Genomic DNA, 15,178 nt, shown 5'->3' with positions numbered 1-15,178 from the left:
GATGTTTTCATAAAACTGAATATTTTCTCAAACATCTCAGGATATGTTCTTTTCTCAATTTGGAGTTGCCAAGGTAAAATAAAGTCTTAGGGATTGAAGAGTTTTCCATACTCAGTTCTTTTACAACAAAGCTATTTGCAATAGGTAGTGCATGTAGAAGGAGCCTTCATTGGACTCATATAAAAGCCGAGCAAAAAAGAAAAAAGGGGGCTCTGGGTGGAAAGTTTTCAACCAGATTAGCAAAATGTTGAGCTGCTCCTTTACTTCTTTATTCCTGCATAGCATACTAGTAATGAAAATTTAGAATTCATCTTCTAGTTCCAGATCTAAACAGATAATTTAATAGCATGCAAATAGCCTATAGAACAATTCAAGAAAAAGCTGATTTCCCTATCTTGGGACAAATATCAAAATCACTGAGTAATTAAAAAAAAGAGAGAGATGAGGCTAATGAAAAGTCTCTGCAACTTGAGGCAGTGAAAGAACATATGAAAAAATATATTCAAGAAAAAGTGGAGTTTCAAAGAAAAACAAAATAAACATGGCAATCATGAAAGAAAAACTGAAAGGAAACCAAAATGTAAAACATTATGGATGAAACAGAGCTCTAACTACATATACAAAAGAGTAGAACTTTATAGAATACGAAGTGCAACTTTATGCCACTGTCAGTCCAGTAAAAAGGATGACTTCCAGATATGTATCACCAAAATTTACTCAGAGATGGAAACTTAGAGGGCAACAACTGAAAAAATAAAAATGCTGCTAAAGATTTATGCCTCTCAGGGTGGGAACAAAAAAAATTTGTCCCTCTCAATTCCCTCATCCCCCAAAACAGATCGGGCAGAGTTATTTTTATTGTTCAAAGAATCATTCTCATATTATTCAAGTTCTTCCAGAGTAATTAAAGAAAAACATTTTGCAAAGCAGACAAAAACTTAATAGTAAATTCAATTTAGTTCTGTACTTGAAAAAATCATCAGGAACAAATGGGTTTTACCCCAAGAGCACAAGGAAACTGCAATTATTTAGAAACTTACTCTCCCTAAAATTACAAAAATAAAGGACATTGTCTATAAAATTATACAAGTGGGTTTTTTAAAAAAAATCATGTAGAACTTAAAAGCCATCATAATAAAAACTAGGTAGCACAGTATGTGCCAAGCACTGTTTTAAGTGCCAACACTGTTTTAAGTGCCTTACCCTTACAAACTAATTTTACCCTCACAGTCCTGAGGTAGCTCCATTTTATACAAGGGAGAGCTAAACACAAGGAAACTAAATGACTTATTGAGGATCACCTACCTAAGAAAGGGGAAGAGTCAGGATTTGAACCTAGAATACCAGGCACAAAAATCTATGCTCGTGGGACTTACCTGGTGGTCCACTGGTTAAGCTTCAGTGCTTCAAATGCAGGGGACACATGTTCGGTCCCTGGCTGTGGAACTAAGGTCCCACATCTTGTGCTGTGGCCAAAAAAAAAAATCTATGCACTTAACTACTACATTATACCACTGCTACTAAAAATAAGAATAGAAGGAAACTTCCTAAACCCAATAGAAAATTTATCAGAAAACAACGAAGTAGCAGTAATGAGACTTCCAGAGGTATATGAAGAATCGATAAGGGCTTTGTATGTGATATTCTATGAAGATATAAGATCTATATTTAGAAGCTTCTAGTCTGGTGGGTGGCCAGGGGGAGGGGAGATTGTGCCCAATTTAAGAATGGTTCAGTTAGAAAGCTGAGTTTTAAAAAGGTATTTATTATACTACCACCATATGAAAATCATTACCTATGTACTTAAATACTATATCCAACCTCAAAGAGTCTATAATATGTTGGCAAGAACATACACACATATACAGTAGGTTGAGAATAATTTACAAGGTCATTTAACAACAGTTGTACATACACCACCAGCTAACTCAAAGTACTGAAGTCCAATGAATCGAAGTTTAACATGAATGGAGAAGTATTTGAAGAAGAGAGTCTTTCAAGAAAGACTGGTTCTGGATCTGGCAGGTTCTGTGGGACACAGATTAGCAAAGGAAATGAAAAAAAAAAGACTTTCTAGACAGGGAACCTAAGTGGTGAGGGACGATATTAGAGTAGGAGTTTAAAAAGTAGATAAAGAGGTAAAAAATAGTACATAAAGAGGGCCATAGCCAAGAAGTGAATCAGTATCTTGGAGAATGACTTTATGTAAATGGTAAAAGGGAGGAAATGAAACAGAAAAAGGAACTATCTCTGTCCTAGAGAAACACACATTCTGATTAGGGGATGAATAACTAAGAAATGAGATAGATTTTTAAACAGTAGTTGGGAAGGACTGCACTGTTATTCCCTCTCCCACCACTGTGATTGGCAGAGAACCTTTAGGGATGGTCCACTTTGATCAGTGGTTGAAAACAGAGAACAGAGTTAACATACTCCTTATATAGAAACCTTAACCAAAGTTCCTTGCTGTCTTTAGAGAATTATGTCTTAAGAAACAGATCGAGCCAGACCTGAGTGCTTCTCTCCAGTATGAATTCGCTGGTGGTGATTGAAAGTAGAACGCTGACTGAAGGCTTTCCCACACTCAATACATTCATAGGGTTTCTCTCCAGTATGAACTCTCTGGTGTACAATGAGCTGTGAACTGTCACTAAAAGCTTTCTCACAATCTTTGCATTTATAGGGTTTTTCCCCAGTATGGGTTCTCTGATGTACCATAAGACTGGAGCTGTAACTGAAGACCTTTCCACATTCATTACATTCATACGGTTTTTCACCAGTGTGTATTCTCTGATGAATAATAAGGTGTGAATTTTGATTAAAGGATTTTCCACACTCTTTGCATTTATATGGCTTTTCACCAGTGTGAAGTCGCTGATGTCGAATGAGACATTTACTCAGACCGAATGCCTTACCACACTCATTACATTCAAAAGGTTTTTCTCCAGTATGAATTCGCTCATGGTCAGCAAGTTGAGAGTTCTGATTGAAGGCTTTCCCACACTCACTGCATTTGTATGGTTTTTCCCCAGTGTGGAGGCTCTGATGTCGAATAAGACATTTACTCCGACTGAAGGCCTTACCACATTCATTACACTCAAAAGGCTTCTCCCCAGTGTGGATTCTCTGATGGTCAATAAGATTTCTGTTAGAACAGAAAGCTTTCCCACATTCATCACACTTGTAAGGTTTCTTACCAGTATGAAGTACCTGATGGCGGATAAGGCTTTTATTCCGAATGAAGGCCTCCCCACATTCATTGCATTCATATGGCTTCTCCCCGCTATGAGTTCTCTGGTGGTCAATGAGTTGGGAACTCTGGGTGAAAGCTTTTGCACATTCATTACATTTATATGGTTTCTCCCCATAATGGAGTCTCTGGTGTTGAATGAGATGGGAGCTGTGGCGATAGGTCTTTCCACAATCACTGCATTCATAAGGTTTTTCCCCTGTATGGATTCTGAGGTGGACAACGAGCTGAGAAGTCTGCCTGAAGGTCTTGCCACACTCAGAACACTCATATGGTTTCTCTCCAGTGTGGATTCTCTGATGCCCAATGAGGTGTGAACTCCGATTAAAAGCTTTATCACATTCATCACAGTGATACAATTTCTGTCCCTTCAGAACTCCCTGATGTTCTGAGAGACTAGAGGACAGATCTAGATGTCCCCCAAGTTCCTTATAATCATCATATTGATCCTCTGTGGATTTCTTTTTATCCTCCTGTGTTATTTCTAAGAAATCACTGTCCAGTCTGGTTCCTTCTTCATCTGAGGGTTGAACTTCTAGATTCTCTGAAGCCTCTTTACTGGCAGTCCCAGCTTCTTGTCCTGCAGGAATCACTCCACAGAACACCCCTAAGATCCTGTCAGATGACTTCAATTCTTCAGAAATGTCCTGTTTTGGAGGCAACTGTGAATGCACCATCCTGTTCTCATCTGCTGCCAAGTCAGAAGAAAACAACTGTCATTCATTTCTTGTCCTATTGGGGAAATGGAACTATCAGGAGCCTATGTAGCTAACAAAAAATTCACACTGAGGGTAAGTAATGAGGAGACACATTCAGAACAGGAGAAAAACTGGAAATGGCTCAAATTTTTCTTCATGGACAGAAAAACAAAGAGGGAAAGCCAGTCCATAGAGGAGGGAGGAAGCAGAGCTATCAGAACAGAGGCATGTGGAGCCAGCACAGCCAGGAGGGCAGGCCAATTGAAAGGCAAGAGATCAGACTGTAAAGCACAGTGTCATCTCCCAGAAGTCACTTAGATGTGGTGTCTCCTTAGTAAAACGATGAACTCTCAGGTCTGCTCCAACCATGACACTATATGGCTCCACAGTTCACAGTAAAGATGTTGAGGAGAGTGGTGGTAAATACTTTAAACCAAATATAAGAAATGATGTGGGCAAACATGAGAGTTGAAGAGAAATGTATATTATAAGGGTATGATCAGGAAAAAAGTGTACAAAAAAGGAGTGATTCTTGAGTAACAGGACAGGGACAGGGTGTGGAGAAGCCACAAGTAGAGAAACACTGAGGAAAAGTGTTAAGGGGAGAGCAGAGCTCTAAACCTGGGGACCTAGTCCCTGGAACACTGGACTGGTAGGTGCAGTACTACACAGAAAATTAAGACTGGTATCAATAACTTGAAATATAAATCAAACATGTCTTTGGTATCTTGATAATCAGGAATCATGGGAAAATAAGCAATAAATATTTGCTTTTAAATTTTATAATAGTGGGAGAAGGCAGAGCAATCATAGTTATAGTTTAATACAAAAAATGTTGGTTCCTTTCACTCACATCGACATCAGGGGTATAAATCTTCAAGTACTTTAGTGTGTACAAGTTACAGATGTCTGAATCCTTGACTTCTAAGTCCATTCTCTTCAGAGTAGGCTACTGTCTTAGACTTGTCAACCCCAGAACCTCCCCTGACAACAGCCACTTTCTGGAAGCAGCCGTGCCCCATTATTTCTGAAGGGGAACCCGAGGCAAACATGCCTTGTGCCAAGCAACTCAGCTCATTCGAGGATGGACAACAGGTGACTGGACCAGGACCAAACACCAAACCCAAGTATAGTTTATCTGTAGAGTAGTTACCAGCTCCAGGTAGCCTGGAACAAAGTTCTGCTCAAAGATGATATTTAATTATGAACTGAAAGTAGGAAACGAAGGAAATTAGAAGTAGGAGCTCAAGTTGAAATGATCTATGGAGAAAAAAATCTATCAGGAGCCACAGCAACCAGAACATATGAGGAAACAGAAAGGCTAATTAAGGAGCTCAGAGAAAGAAAAAAACATTCAGAGTGAAGAAAATGGTTATCAGTGACAATTGGAAACAGATATGTGGGGTGCTGCTATCTGAAAACAATGGCATGAAAATCCTTTCACTTCTGCTGCGAGGCTCCTAGGCTCCTACAAGGCTTTCTTTCCCAAAGTCTGGTCTAGTTGGTCGGTCTGCTCCGGGTTTCCATTCCTTCAGCCTTATTGTAAGTAACTTAGCTCATGACTGACAGTAATTGAGTGGCTCTATATTCTGTCCAACTACAAATTCTAATTAAACCAGCCCAGTTTAATTAATAAGGAAGTAAAGAGAATGTTAACAATAATTATAGTGGGTGTTGATATAGAGAAATTCACTTTATTATTCTCCCCACTTTGTCTCTTTATATTTTCATAATTTAAAAGAATAAGAACCTAGCAAAGAGGGCCGACTCTAAATTACTGGGGAGCAGAGTCATTACCCAAAGGGGCCAGGCTGTGGCAGTTTTCCAGCATGATGTTCTGGTACAGGGCTCCCTGGCTGAGTGCTGCACCTTTCCACTTCTGAGAATAGTTCACAGATAGGAACTCCAACTCTGCAGCCTCCTGGAATGACAAGCTTTTACTGCTCAGGGACATTCCCAGGCTAAGGGGCCAAGTCATCAGGGTTACCAAGAGCACAGAATTGGGTACCTGGTGGCCAAAGGGATGGAGAGACAGAAGGAAGCTAGGAGGACACATTAATAAAAGGACAAGTTCAAGGTAAGATACAGTCCATGAACTCAGTGGACAGGACCAGCTCCAGGGGAAGCAGTTAGGCGGGGAAGCCACAGAAGCAGGCTCAGAATGGGCCAGAGCCCTGGAGATGAGGCCTTGCTACTCCTGGGTCACAGACTTGGAACTCAGGAAGCTCACCTGGGGCCTGACCATCGAAAGCACAGTTGCTACTACTTGGTTTCTTAAGTTCCCCACTTGGGGAAGGGTGGGCACCGGGGAAGCACTCTGAGCTGAAGGAAGAAAGAAATCTCTGAGTGGGACCAGCCCTGCTCTTGTTTCCAATGAGGAGGTCTGTAAATGGATTCAAGAGAACCCAAGCAGCTCCACATACACTGACCCTCACACCTATTCCATAAAGGTGTTATCCATGTAAACTGTGAACTTTCCCTGGAGATGCAGAAGGTCCCTGGTCAAACAGAGCTCCTTCCAGTCCTCTCTCTGCCACACTAGGTAGGAAGCTACACTTCTGACCACCTTCTCTCCTCTGTGGCTTCCCCAGCAGCAGCCTGCTTGCCCTCCCCCTACCTCTCTGCCTGTGAGAGGCTGTGGGGCCTCTCTTCATTTGCCCATTCATCAAGGATACTAAAGGCACTTAGGTCCCAGAGTGACCCTCTTCCCTCTGTCAGAGATCTCATGGCTCCCATTCTCTAATGCTGCTCTGAAGTTCTCCATTCTCTGAGACCCCTACCACAAGCCTCCAGCTGCCTATCTGGACATTTCATTTGGGTGTCCCACAAGACCTTAAGTTCACTGTTTAAAATGCATGTTTCCATCTTCCTCTCCTGACTTCCCAAGTTTCCTCAGTGATTCCAAACATCATCTAAAACCTACTAATCCCCCCTCCTCTGCATTGTCTCGTGGATTTTTCCTTCAAATGTGTGTCACATCTATCACTTTTCATTCCACCCAAATCCGCTCAGGCAATTACTTCTGTTTTGTGACACTAGCCTCCTCCTAAGGCTCCCAGCCACTGGGCTTCTCACTCTATCCACAGTGCTCATGTGCTACGTAATCCTTCCAGAATACTGTTTTCTAACACTTCACCTACCCCACAAATCTTCCCGGGTTCCACCCAAAGGCCCTACACAAGCACAGCTCAGGCTCCCAGATAAGTCCCTCCTGACCGTACCTCAGTGTGGTCCAAGGGAACTCCCAACTTAGCGAGCCTTTGCTTTACATTCTGTTCTGGCACCGACCACCTCTCTTCCCGCTTCTAATCCCTTCCCCATTTTTCACTGTTCAATCCCTCTGCCACAAAACATCCTCCAGCCACCCTAACCCACAATGATTTTGCTCACTGTTTACAATGCCCACATGGCTCGTCTGTGATGGCCCCAAATGCCTGGGGACTGATATCACTCAGATATATCTTATGAGGTTGCCCCTTCTTGCACTTAGGACTGACCCTCTGGCAACTAGACAACAAGCTCTTTATAAGTATCCATGGTGTAGTACATCTCTCTGGTCCTCAACAGTGTCTTTGCATGAGACATGCTTGATAAAAATGCACTAAATAAATAAATGATTGGAGAATAAGCAAAAGGAACGAAGTCACCAGGGAAGAAAGACACAGGGCAGGGTGATAAGGGGCCAATGGGGTGGGAGATGGGAGATGAGGGAAAGGAAGACTCCAAAGGAGAGCAAGGAAGAATAACTGAAGGCCAGAGCCAGGGAGGTGAGTACCAGAGTGCTCACTGGAGAGGTGGTGGTGTGCCCCAGGATCACGAGGAGGCTCCAGGTGGGCTCCAGGGGCTGAACCCTCACTGTGGGGTGAGGTAGAAGGAGATTCATGTGTTGCACCCAAGGCTGTCTTCTCTTCAGAATGTATCTCCTGTTCCTGCCCTGGAGTGGAAACCTAGAGACAAGGAAATAAAATTGGGTCCAAAACAGCATTCATGAAGGTAGAAAACCCAAGACCTCTAGGAAGCACCCCCAAGAGAGGAAGCCAGGAAAAGAAGAGCCAGAGGGTCCCTCTAGCCCTACCAGGTTAGCCAAGTGGGAGAATACTGTCCAAGCAGGATCTACAGCTTGCAGTCCTACTTGCCATTCCTCTGTTGCCCATCTTGGCAGGAGCTTCAAGACCAGATTACAGAACTATTTCCACTCTGGGCTAGTGCTTCAGACACACACGTGCTCGTGAAGAACCACCTAGAAAAAGGAGTCAGGACAGTAACTCTGTACGCTCCCAAGGGCCTTAACCTACAGAACAGATCAATCACAAGTACCAAGGAAGTAAAAAGTGATAGGTGTGTGTACCTGTATGTGCACGAATTATGCTACCAAGGCTGACACCTGGAGCAATATTCCAATACAGCAGCTGACAAACCTTAGCTTTTCCAACTTCTCTCAGCAAAAGTATGTTGTCTTCAGAGAGACCATCCTGGACCATGCTGACAAAGCAAGGATAGTCATTCTCTCTCTCAAACTACCTGATAATATTTTCTATGGCACATATTAATTTTTAATTACCTTATTTATTACTTTATTGTCTATTTCTCTGCCAGTGAAATATAAGCTTTCTGGGGGTGAGAACTCTGTCTTCATCACGTGTTCCTAGAACAATGCTTAGCCCAATGGTGGCATTATGCTGAAAGCCTTCCTCTCAATATTTTGCCATCGTCCCCTTCTCCTCCCGCCTTCAATCTTTTCCAGCATCAGGGTTTTTTTCTAGTGAGTCAGTTCTTCGCATCAAGTGGCCAAAGTATTGGGAGTTTCAGCTTCAGCATCAGTCCTTCCAGTGAATATTCAGGACTGATTTCCTTTAGGATAGACTGATTGGATCTCCTTGCAGTCCAAGGGACTCTCAAGAGTCTTCTTCAACACCACAATTCAAAAGCATCAATTCTTCAGCACTCAGCTTTCTTTATAGTCCAACTCTCACATCCATACATGCCTACTGGAAAAACCATAGCTTTGACTAGACGGACCTTTGTTGGCAAAGTAATGTCTCTGCTTTTTAATATGCTGTCTAGGGAAAACTCAACGTTAAGAAAACTAAGATCATGGTATCCGGTCCCTTCACTTCATGGCAAATAGATGGGGAAACAATGGAAACAGTGAAAGACTTTATTTTGGGGGGCTCCAAATCACTGCAGATGGTGACTGCAACCATGAAATTAAAAGACACTTGCTCCTTGGAAGGAAAGTTATGACCAACCTAGACAGCACATTCAAAAGCAGAGACATTACTTTGCCAACAAAGGTCTGTCTAGTCAGCTGTGGGTACTGGCAGAAAACAGAACTTAACTGCATTGTGATAACACAACCTTGTAACTCAGTGATAATTAAATCCTAATAAAGTTCCTATTCATTCACTAGGACTCACAGGAGTCCTTTTCTTGCAGGCCATGAAAACCCCATTCCAATTTTCATCCCGACAGCATTCCACAGCAACACATTAGGGGGAAGGTAGTGGCTTAGAATATAAGAACTGGAAAATCCTGGTCTCATACACATGGACCAATGGAATGTTTAAAGAGTCAGACACGACTGAGCAATTAATACAAACACACACACTAGCTCTATCATCTTACACACACTAGCTCTGTCATCTTAGATAAGCCAATTAACCTCTCGGTACTTGCATCGCTTGTGAAATGGAGATGATCACCATTTGGGCTACTATTTGGAAGCTTGGTAGGAACACAAATTAAAACAGATATAAAGCATTTTGTAAACTGCGTGATTCTGCAACCCAGCAGGGATGTCCCTACAACCCTCTCTGGCCCCAGTGTACACACATGCCCATGCTCACTCACTTCTGCTGATCAAAATGACATCCTGTCATCTCCTCCTGGCAAACGTTCATGAAAAAGCCTCTGTGGTTTTTTTTTTCCATTTAGTCAAAAAAACACTTTCTGAATTCAGGCTAGGTGAGACAGCCCTGTTCTCATGTTGAAAAACTTAAACTGACAACAGCCGCAGAGTAAGAAATGGAGTCCAAATATCTCACTTCTAGGTTAGAGCCCGATGAGTGTTCAGTGGCCCTGTCAACTGTTAGTCATTCTCTTGGGTTTGTGACTCAGTCACCTTTCTTCTGAGGTTCCCTGGATAAAAGACAGTACTTTTTTTAATTAAAAAATTATTATTTATCTGGCTGCATGAGGCATCTTTTAGTCATGACAAGCAAATTCTTAGTTACGGCATGTGGGATCTATTTCCCTGTCCAAGGGTTGAACCTGGGCCCCCTGCACTGGAAGCACAGCATCTAAACCTCTAGATGACCAGGGAAGTCCCAAGTGACAGTTTTAATGGAGGGGACATTCTCTTATGCTTAAGCAAAAGGCAGAAGATAGGGAAATCTTCTTTCTACACTCCTCACTAAATGGCACTCTAAACATTTCCACAGCTACTTGTCCTTGACTATGGTTGGGCCAAGTTGCCCTCTAGACTCTGCTGATAGTTAACTTATTCCTTATTCCTCAGACAGTAAAGAATTCACCTGCAAAGCAGGAGACCTGAGTTCGATCCCTGGGTCGGGAATATCCTCTGGAGGAGAGAATGGAAACCCATTTCAGTATTCTTGCCTGGATAATTCCAAGGACAGAGAAGCCTGGTGGGCTACAGTCCATGGGGACACAAAGAGATGAACACAACTGAGTGATTTTCACTTACTTGTATACCCAAGGAAATAATGATCGAACAATGGATTTGTTACTGTCAAAGCGTTTAGACTTTTGGAAAAAGGTCTAACCCTAGGACTCCAATCAATTGGAACTGATTTCCTAGGCCCAGACACGTAATCATTTTTGAAAAAGCACTGAATAGAATGCTGTACTGGGTACCTGGGAAATTTCACACACTGGTTTTCCCTGGTAAAGCACAAAGGAGGAAATGCGCTAATCCATCCTGCTCAGTTACAAGAGAAGCAACTGAAGACTCATCAGGAAGAACTGATTATCCACAGTGTGATCGTCTTTTGATGTCAATTAGCTCTAATATAGGTGTTACTGTGATGATACTTTATAGAAGTGATAAAAACTCATAATCAGTTTAAGTAAAGGAGGTTATCTTAGACAGTCTGGATGGGCTTGATTTAAACAGTAGCAAGGTCTTAAAATCAGAACTGAAAGTTCCATGAAGAAGGAATTCTTTCTGTGGACAGCTGCTTCAACCTGTGAGTGACAGTTCTAGCCTAACTTTCTGACAACCTGCCTTGCAAACTCCTGACTAGACTCACAAGGTCCCATAGTGACATGTCACTTTCTAGCAACAGACATACACTGGGTTGACTAAAAAGTTCATTTGGGTTTTTCCATAACATCTTACGGTAAAAACCAAACAAACTTTTTTGGCCAACCCAATATATAATTTCCTACTGGTTTTGTTTCTCTGGCTGAACTCTGACTGATACACATGGTCACTGAGCTAGTTAGCTCTATGATCCTAGGAGTCAGCGTTCACACTGTTATGACACTGGTGACTTCTCCAAGTTTTCCTTTCATTTGTGTTACCTTGAATTAAAACTTGAAAGAATTCTAAAAATAGGGAAAATCAAAATTAGAATTAAAGAAGCAGAAAGATGCCAGTTGGGTTTGGAAAGCTACAAAGGAAAAAAATGATGCTGAAGCCCAGACCTGTCACATCTCATAAGGAACCAGAAAGGCAAAGAGCCCATTAACTCTGAGAAGTCCAAGGAAGTAATGAGAAACTTCTCAAGTGAGGGATCATGCTATCAGCACATCTTCAGGGCTGCTTCTCCCTGACATGCTTCCCTATTCTAACCAGTGTGCAGATCCTCTGTGTGTCAGGAGCACTGTGTGGTGCTCCAGGCTTAAGCTAGGTTTACAACACAGTATTTCACAAAGCAATTCACAGAACTTGGCTGGGCCCTGCATTTTTAGGGCTGGGAGCACAAAACTCCTTGTAAAAAACAAAAGTGGGGGTGGGCACTGGGCTCATGAATCCTAAAGGGAAACCAGTTTAGAGACTATGGAATGGAGAACGCCTATTTCTAGGCTACCCCAAGCAGTAGAAAACAGTTCCAGATGTATGGCAAAACCAATACAATATTGTAAAGTAATTAGCCTCTAATTAAAATAAATAAATTTCAATTACAAAAAAACCAATTCCAGATGCCAACTTAGATTCAGTTGCTCACCTCTCCTGGCCCACTGACGTATCTCTGGAAGTCCTCCACCACAGCCACAGCTTCCTCACCACTCTCAGGGTGATGCATCTGCACCCAGGTCCGGAGTTCCCCAGGCAGGATGCTCAGGAATTGCTCCAGCACCAGCAGCTCCAGGATCTGCTCCTTGGTGTGCACCTCTGGCATCAACCACCAGCGGCACAGCTCCCGGAGCCGGCTCAGTGCCTCCTGTGGCCCAGACATCTCATGATAACATAACTGCCTAAAGTGGAGCCGGAAAATTTCACAGACAGGAGGGTGATTCTTTTGGAGACTGCAGCCATGCCCCCAGGTCGGGCTCCCTGGTTCCTGTTTCACGGTCAGGCAGCCCTCCTGTCTCTGGAGAACAGCACCCCTGGGGAAGAGGCCTGAAGTTCCCCTGCCTTGGGTAGCCATTGTGACACCAAAGAGAGGCTTGTTGCACTTGCAGTTTATGTCCAATTAAAATGATGGTCTGTAATTCAGCTCTCAGAAGCTATTGTCAGAATTGAGGATATAGGATGATGGGAGTGTCACCTACAGAAACATCAAGAGAGAAATTAGATTCCCCAGAGTGTTCAGCCTCAGGCTGATGACAGACCCTCAAGTTAAAAGGCAAACCTTCATGGTGGGGTGGGGGGGGGGGGGAAGAGCACAACCAAGGCAGACTCTCTTAAGCATCTCTTCAAATGACTTTCTTTTTTAAAGTTTCAGTGGTTTCCATCACCTAACTACAGGATAAAACCTAAATTCAATGCCCAGCATTCACAACCTAGTCTGAGGCCTCTATTCTGGCCACCCACCCTACCACTTTCCCCAGGTACCCAAACTGAAATACTGCAATGATCTCCAAATATGGGATGTGCAGGATAATCCAAAAGGTGTATTTAAAAAATAGTAAGTTGTTATTTAACTATTTAGTAGCTGTGCTACAATGTGCATTGTAGAATAGTACGTTTTTTTATTTACAAATAAACCTATGTTGGAAATGCTTGCTCAAAAGTCTTCTACTCTTCTCTTATGTGACAGCGATAACCATAAAGAAAGGTAGGGACTAAAGCTTTAGAAACAGCCATAAGCCACACATACTGTCTCTTTGGATTTTTCTTCTTCTGAAACTTTTGACAAACACCTATTCATCTAGCATGATCCATATCAAATGCCATTTTCTCCTAAAGGCATTCCTGATTGCCTCATCCAGGAAGGGGAGCTGGGAGCCTACCTCTCTGTACTTCTAACACACTGTATTTTAACTATTTTATCCATAACTCACCACTCACACCCCCTAAACTGTATGCCACAAAAGGAAAGTAACACAATGGAGTCAGAAATATCAGACCCTTTTCCACTCATCCCACTTCCCCTAGCAAGTTTTGCTGATCTCTCCAGGAGTTAAGTGTGATGACTGCCTCAGGGAACCCACAGTACCTTTTTCATTCACACCTCTGCTAGAACACTTTTTACACTGTGTTTATGACTTACACCGCGGCCACCTCCACTTTCTGGGAGGATTCAAAGGGCAGAACTGGTTCCCTGTCACCTTTGTACATGTGTGTGTACTTGGGATACTGAGGCACATATCTGGGAAACGAATGAATGATACTGAAGTTGGGAGTGGGGCAACTTTTATCAATTTACATATTATAAAATTCTGAAAATCAGCACCGTGGTGTTAATTAGGGCATCTGTGCTACACTTCCAAAGTCACCATGCATCTTGGTAACTTGAGTAAACTAACTCTCTCCAGGCCTCGACTTCTTTAAGAAAAGACAGACGTAAAAATCTGTGACTCTGCTCTAAGATCCCACACACAAAGAAAGGCCACTTTCCTACTTCCCTTACAGCTCCGAACGTTCAACCTCTTATCTGGACTTTTATGTCTCCTTCATAAAAGTCATACTTCACGTTTAAAATTCCGACTAGGTCTGACCCACTTCCGATGCTTCGTACTGTTGTTTCCCGGCGCAAGGCTGGGAAAACGTCTAACTACATGCGCGTTCAACCAGGCTTATGCTGCGCCGCTCACCTGGCCACGTCTGCCCTGCTCATCGCTGTGCCCGCAGGTGCCGGGCTCTGTGCCAGGCACAGCTGGTCAGATCACTGGGACAAAGAGGCTGCTCTACATCTGGCGCCTTCTGAGCGTCACCGGGACCGCGCGCCGACCACGGGGAGAAGAGTGCGTCGGGCCGCCGTCGCCAACCTGGGCAGTGGGCGGCCGCAGTTCCGGCCAAGCAGTCCCAGCCCAGCGGCCCTGGCCCTAGTAACACTTCCCTCCCCGTCCCAGGCCCGCTCACCGGGGCACCGCCGCGGCGACCCCCGAGCGCCAGACACCGCAGTGGCCGGCAGAAGCGAAAACAATGGCCGAGACGGAAGCAAGAGAAGCCCCACTTCCGCCCCCCTCTCCCCCAAGCGTAGGATCCCGGAAGTCTCGATCCAGAAGGTGGGCACGCGCGCCCCCGCAGCCAGAGAGCTGATTCCACTTTGGTGCAGGAACTACGCACAGCGACGGGGGCGGGGGTGGGGCTGGGGTCTCAACTGAGACGTTAGTAGGCTCACGTGTTCTGAGTCTGGGCGACCCTGACGCACACCACATTTGCCCCTTTGTCTAGCACAGAACCTGGGCTAACCTCTAAGAAATGTGTCCTTCATCCAGACTGCTGCGGGAAGGTTTTTAAGCAAGGAAGGAATCTACTCAGTCTGGACTTTGTCATTTGTACTGAGGGATTTGGAGGGAAGGAGATTTGGACATCAATTCCATCTTCGTATCTGCTCTGTAGGAAAGAATCAGTTTGCAGGTCAGGATTCTGAGCTTCGGCAAATGTCCTGCTACCTGGGTTACATTTTACTGGCTAAAAAGGGCACGGAAGACTTTGAATTCAGATCCATAGACCCCCTTTTCTCCTCTTTTTTTCTGTTTTAAGATCCTGTCTCTCTCTCTCTCACCCTCATTCATTCCTCATTCTTTGTGTTTTGTTTTTTGTTTTTGTTTTTTTTTTCATTCCTCATTCTTTAATTACTCTCAGATTTCTTCC

The 15,178-nt window shown here is 43.5% G+C and overlaps 1 protein-coding gene across 8 annotated transcripts; it reads right to left on the bottom strand.

The window, feature by feature from the left end:
• Positions 1-1,745: 1,745 nt before the first annotated feature.
• Positions 1,746-14,529, bottom strand: ZKSCAN7 (zinc finger with KRAB and SCAN domains 7). 8 transcript variants are annotated; one of them, XM_059879806.1, is made up of 6 exons: positions 14,173-14,257; positions 12,141-12,683; positions 7,724-7,895; positions 6,179-6,270; positions 5,746-5,869; positions 1,746-3,941 (listed from the first exon to the last, which is right to left on the bottom strand). In XM_059879806.1, exons 2-6 carry the CDS (start codon positions 12,561-12,563, stop codon positions 2,488-2,490), a joined length of 2,265 nt encoding a protein of 754 aa, XP_059735789.1. In that variant the 5' UTR covers positions 12,564-12,683; positions 14,173-14,257; the 3' UTR covers positions 1,746-2,487. The 8 variants fall into 8 exon arrangements, with proteins under 8 accessions (XP_059735789.1, NP_001193741.1, XP_010815817.1 ...); NM_001206812.2 differs by lacking the exon at positions 14,173-14,257 and having other exon boundaries at positions 12,141-12,563; XM_010817515.4 differs by lacking the exons at positions 5,746-5,869; positions 6,179-6,270; positions 14,173-14,257 and adding an exon at positions 14,441-14,529.
• Positions 14,530-15,178: the final 649 nt, after the last annotated feature.

Source organism: Bos taurus, chromosome 22 (genome assembly GCF_002263795.3).
Source record: "Bos taurus isolate L1 Dominette 01449 registration number 42190680 breed Hereford chromosome 22, ARS-UCD2.0, whole genome shotgun sequence".
In the NCBI taxonomy this organism is placed as follows: domain Eukaryota; kingdom Metazoa; phylum Chordata; class Mammalia; order Artiodactyla; family Bovidae; genus Bos; species Bos taurus.
The sequence above is the reverse complement of the archived record's forward strand: the minus strand, read 5'-3'. Positions and strand labels throughout refer to the sequence as shown.

Coding starts and splice junctions, on each gene's coding strand:
- ZKSCAN7 (XM_059879806.1), bottom strand. CDS start 12,563: ATGGCTACCCAAGGCAGGGGAACTTCAGGCCTCTTCCCCAGGGGTGCT. Junction 5,870..6,178: donor TTTCGATGGTCAGGCCCCAG/GTGAGCTTCCTG, acceptor TTGTCATTCCAG/GAGGCTGCAGAGTTGGAGTT. Junction 3,942..5,745: donor CCACAGCCTGGCCCCTTTGG/GTAATGACTCTG, acceptor CTGACTTGGCAG/CAGATGAGAACAGGATGGTG.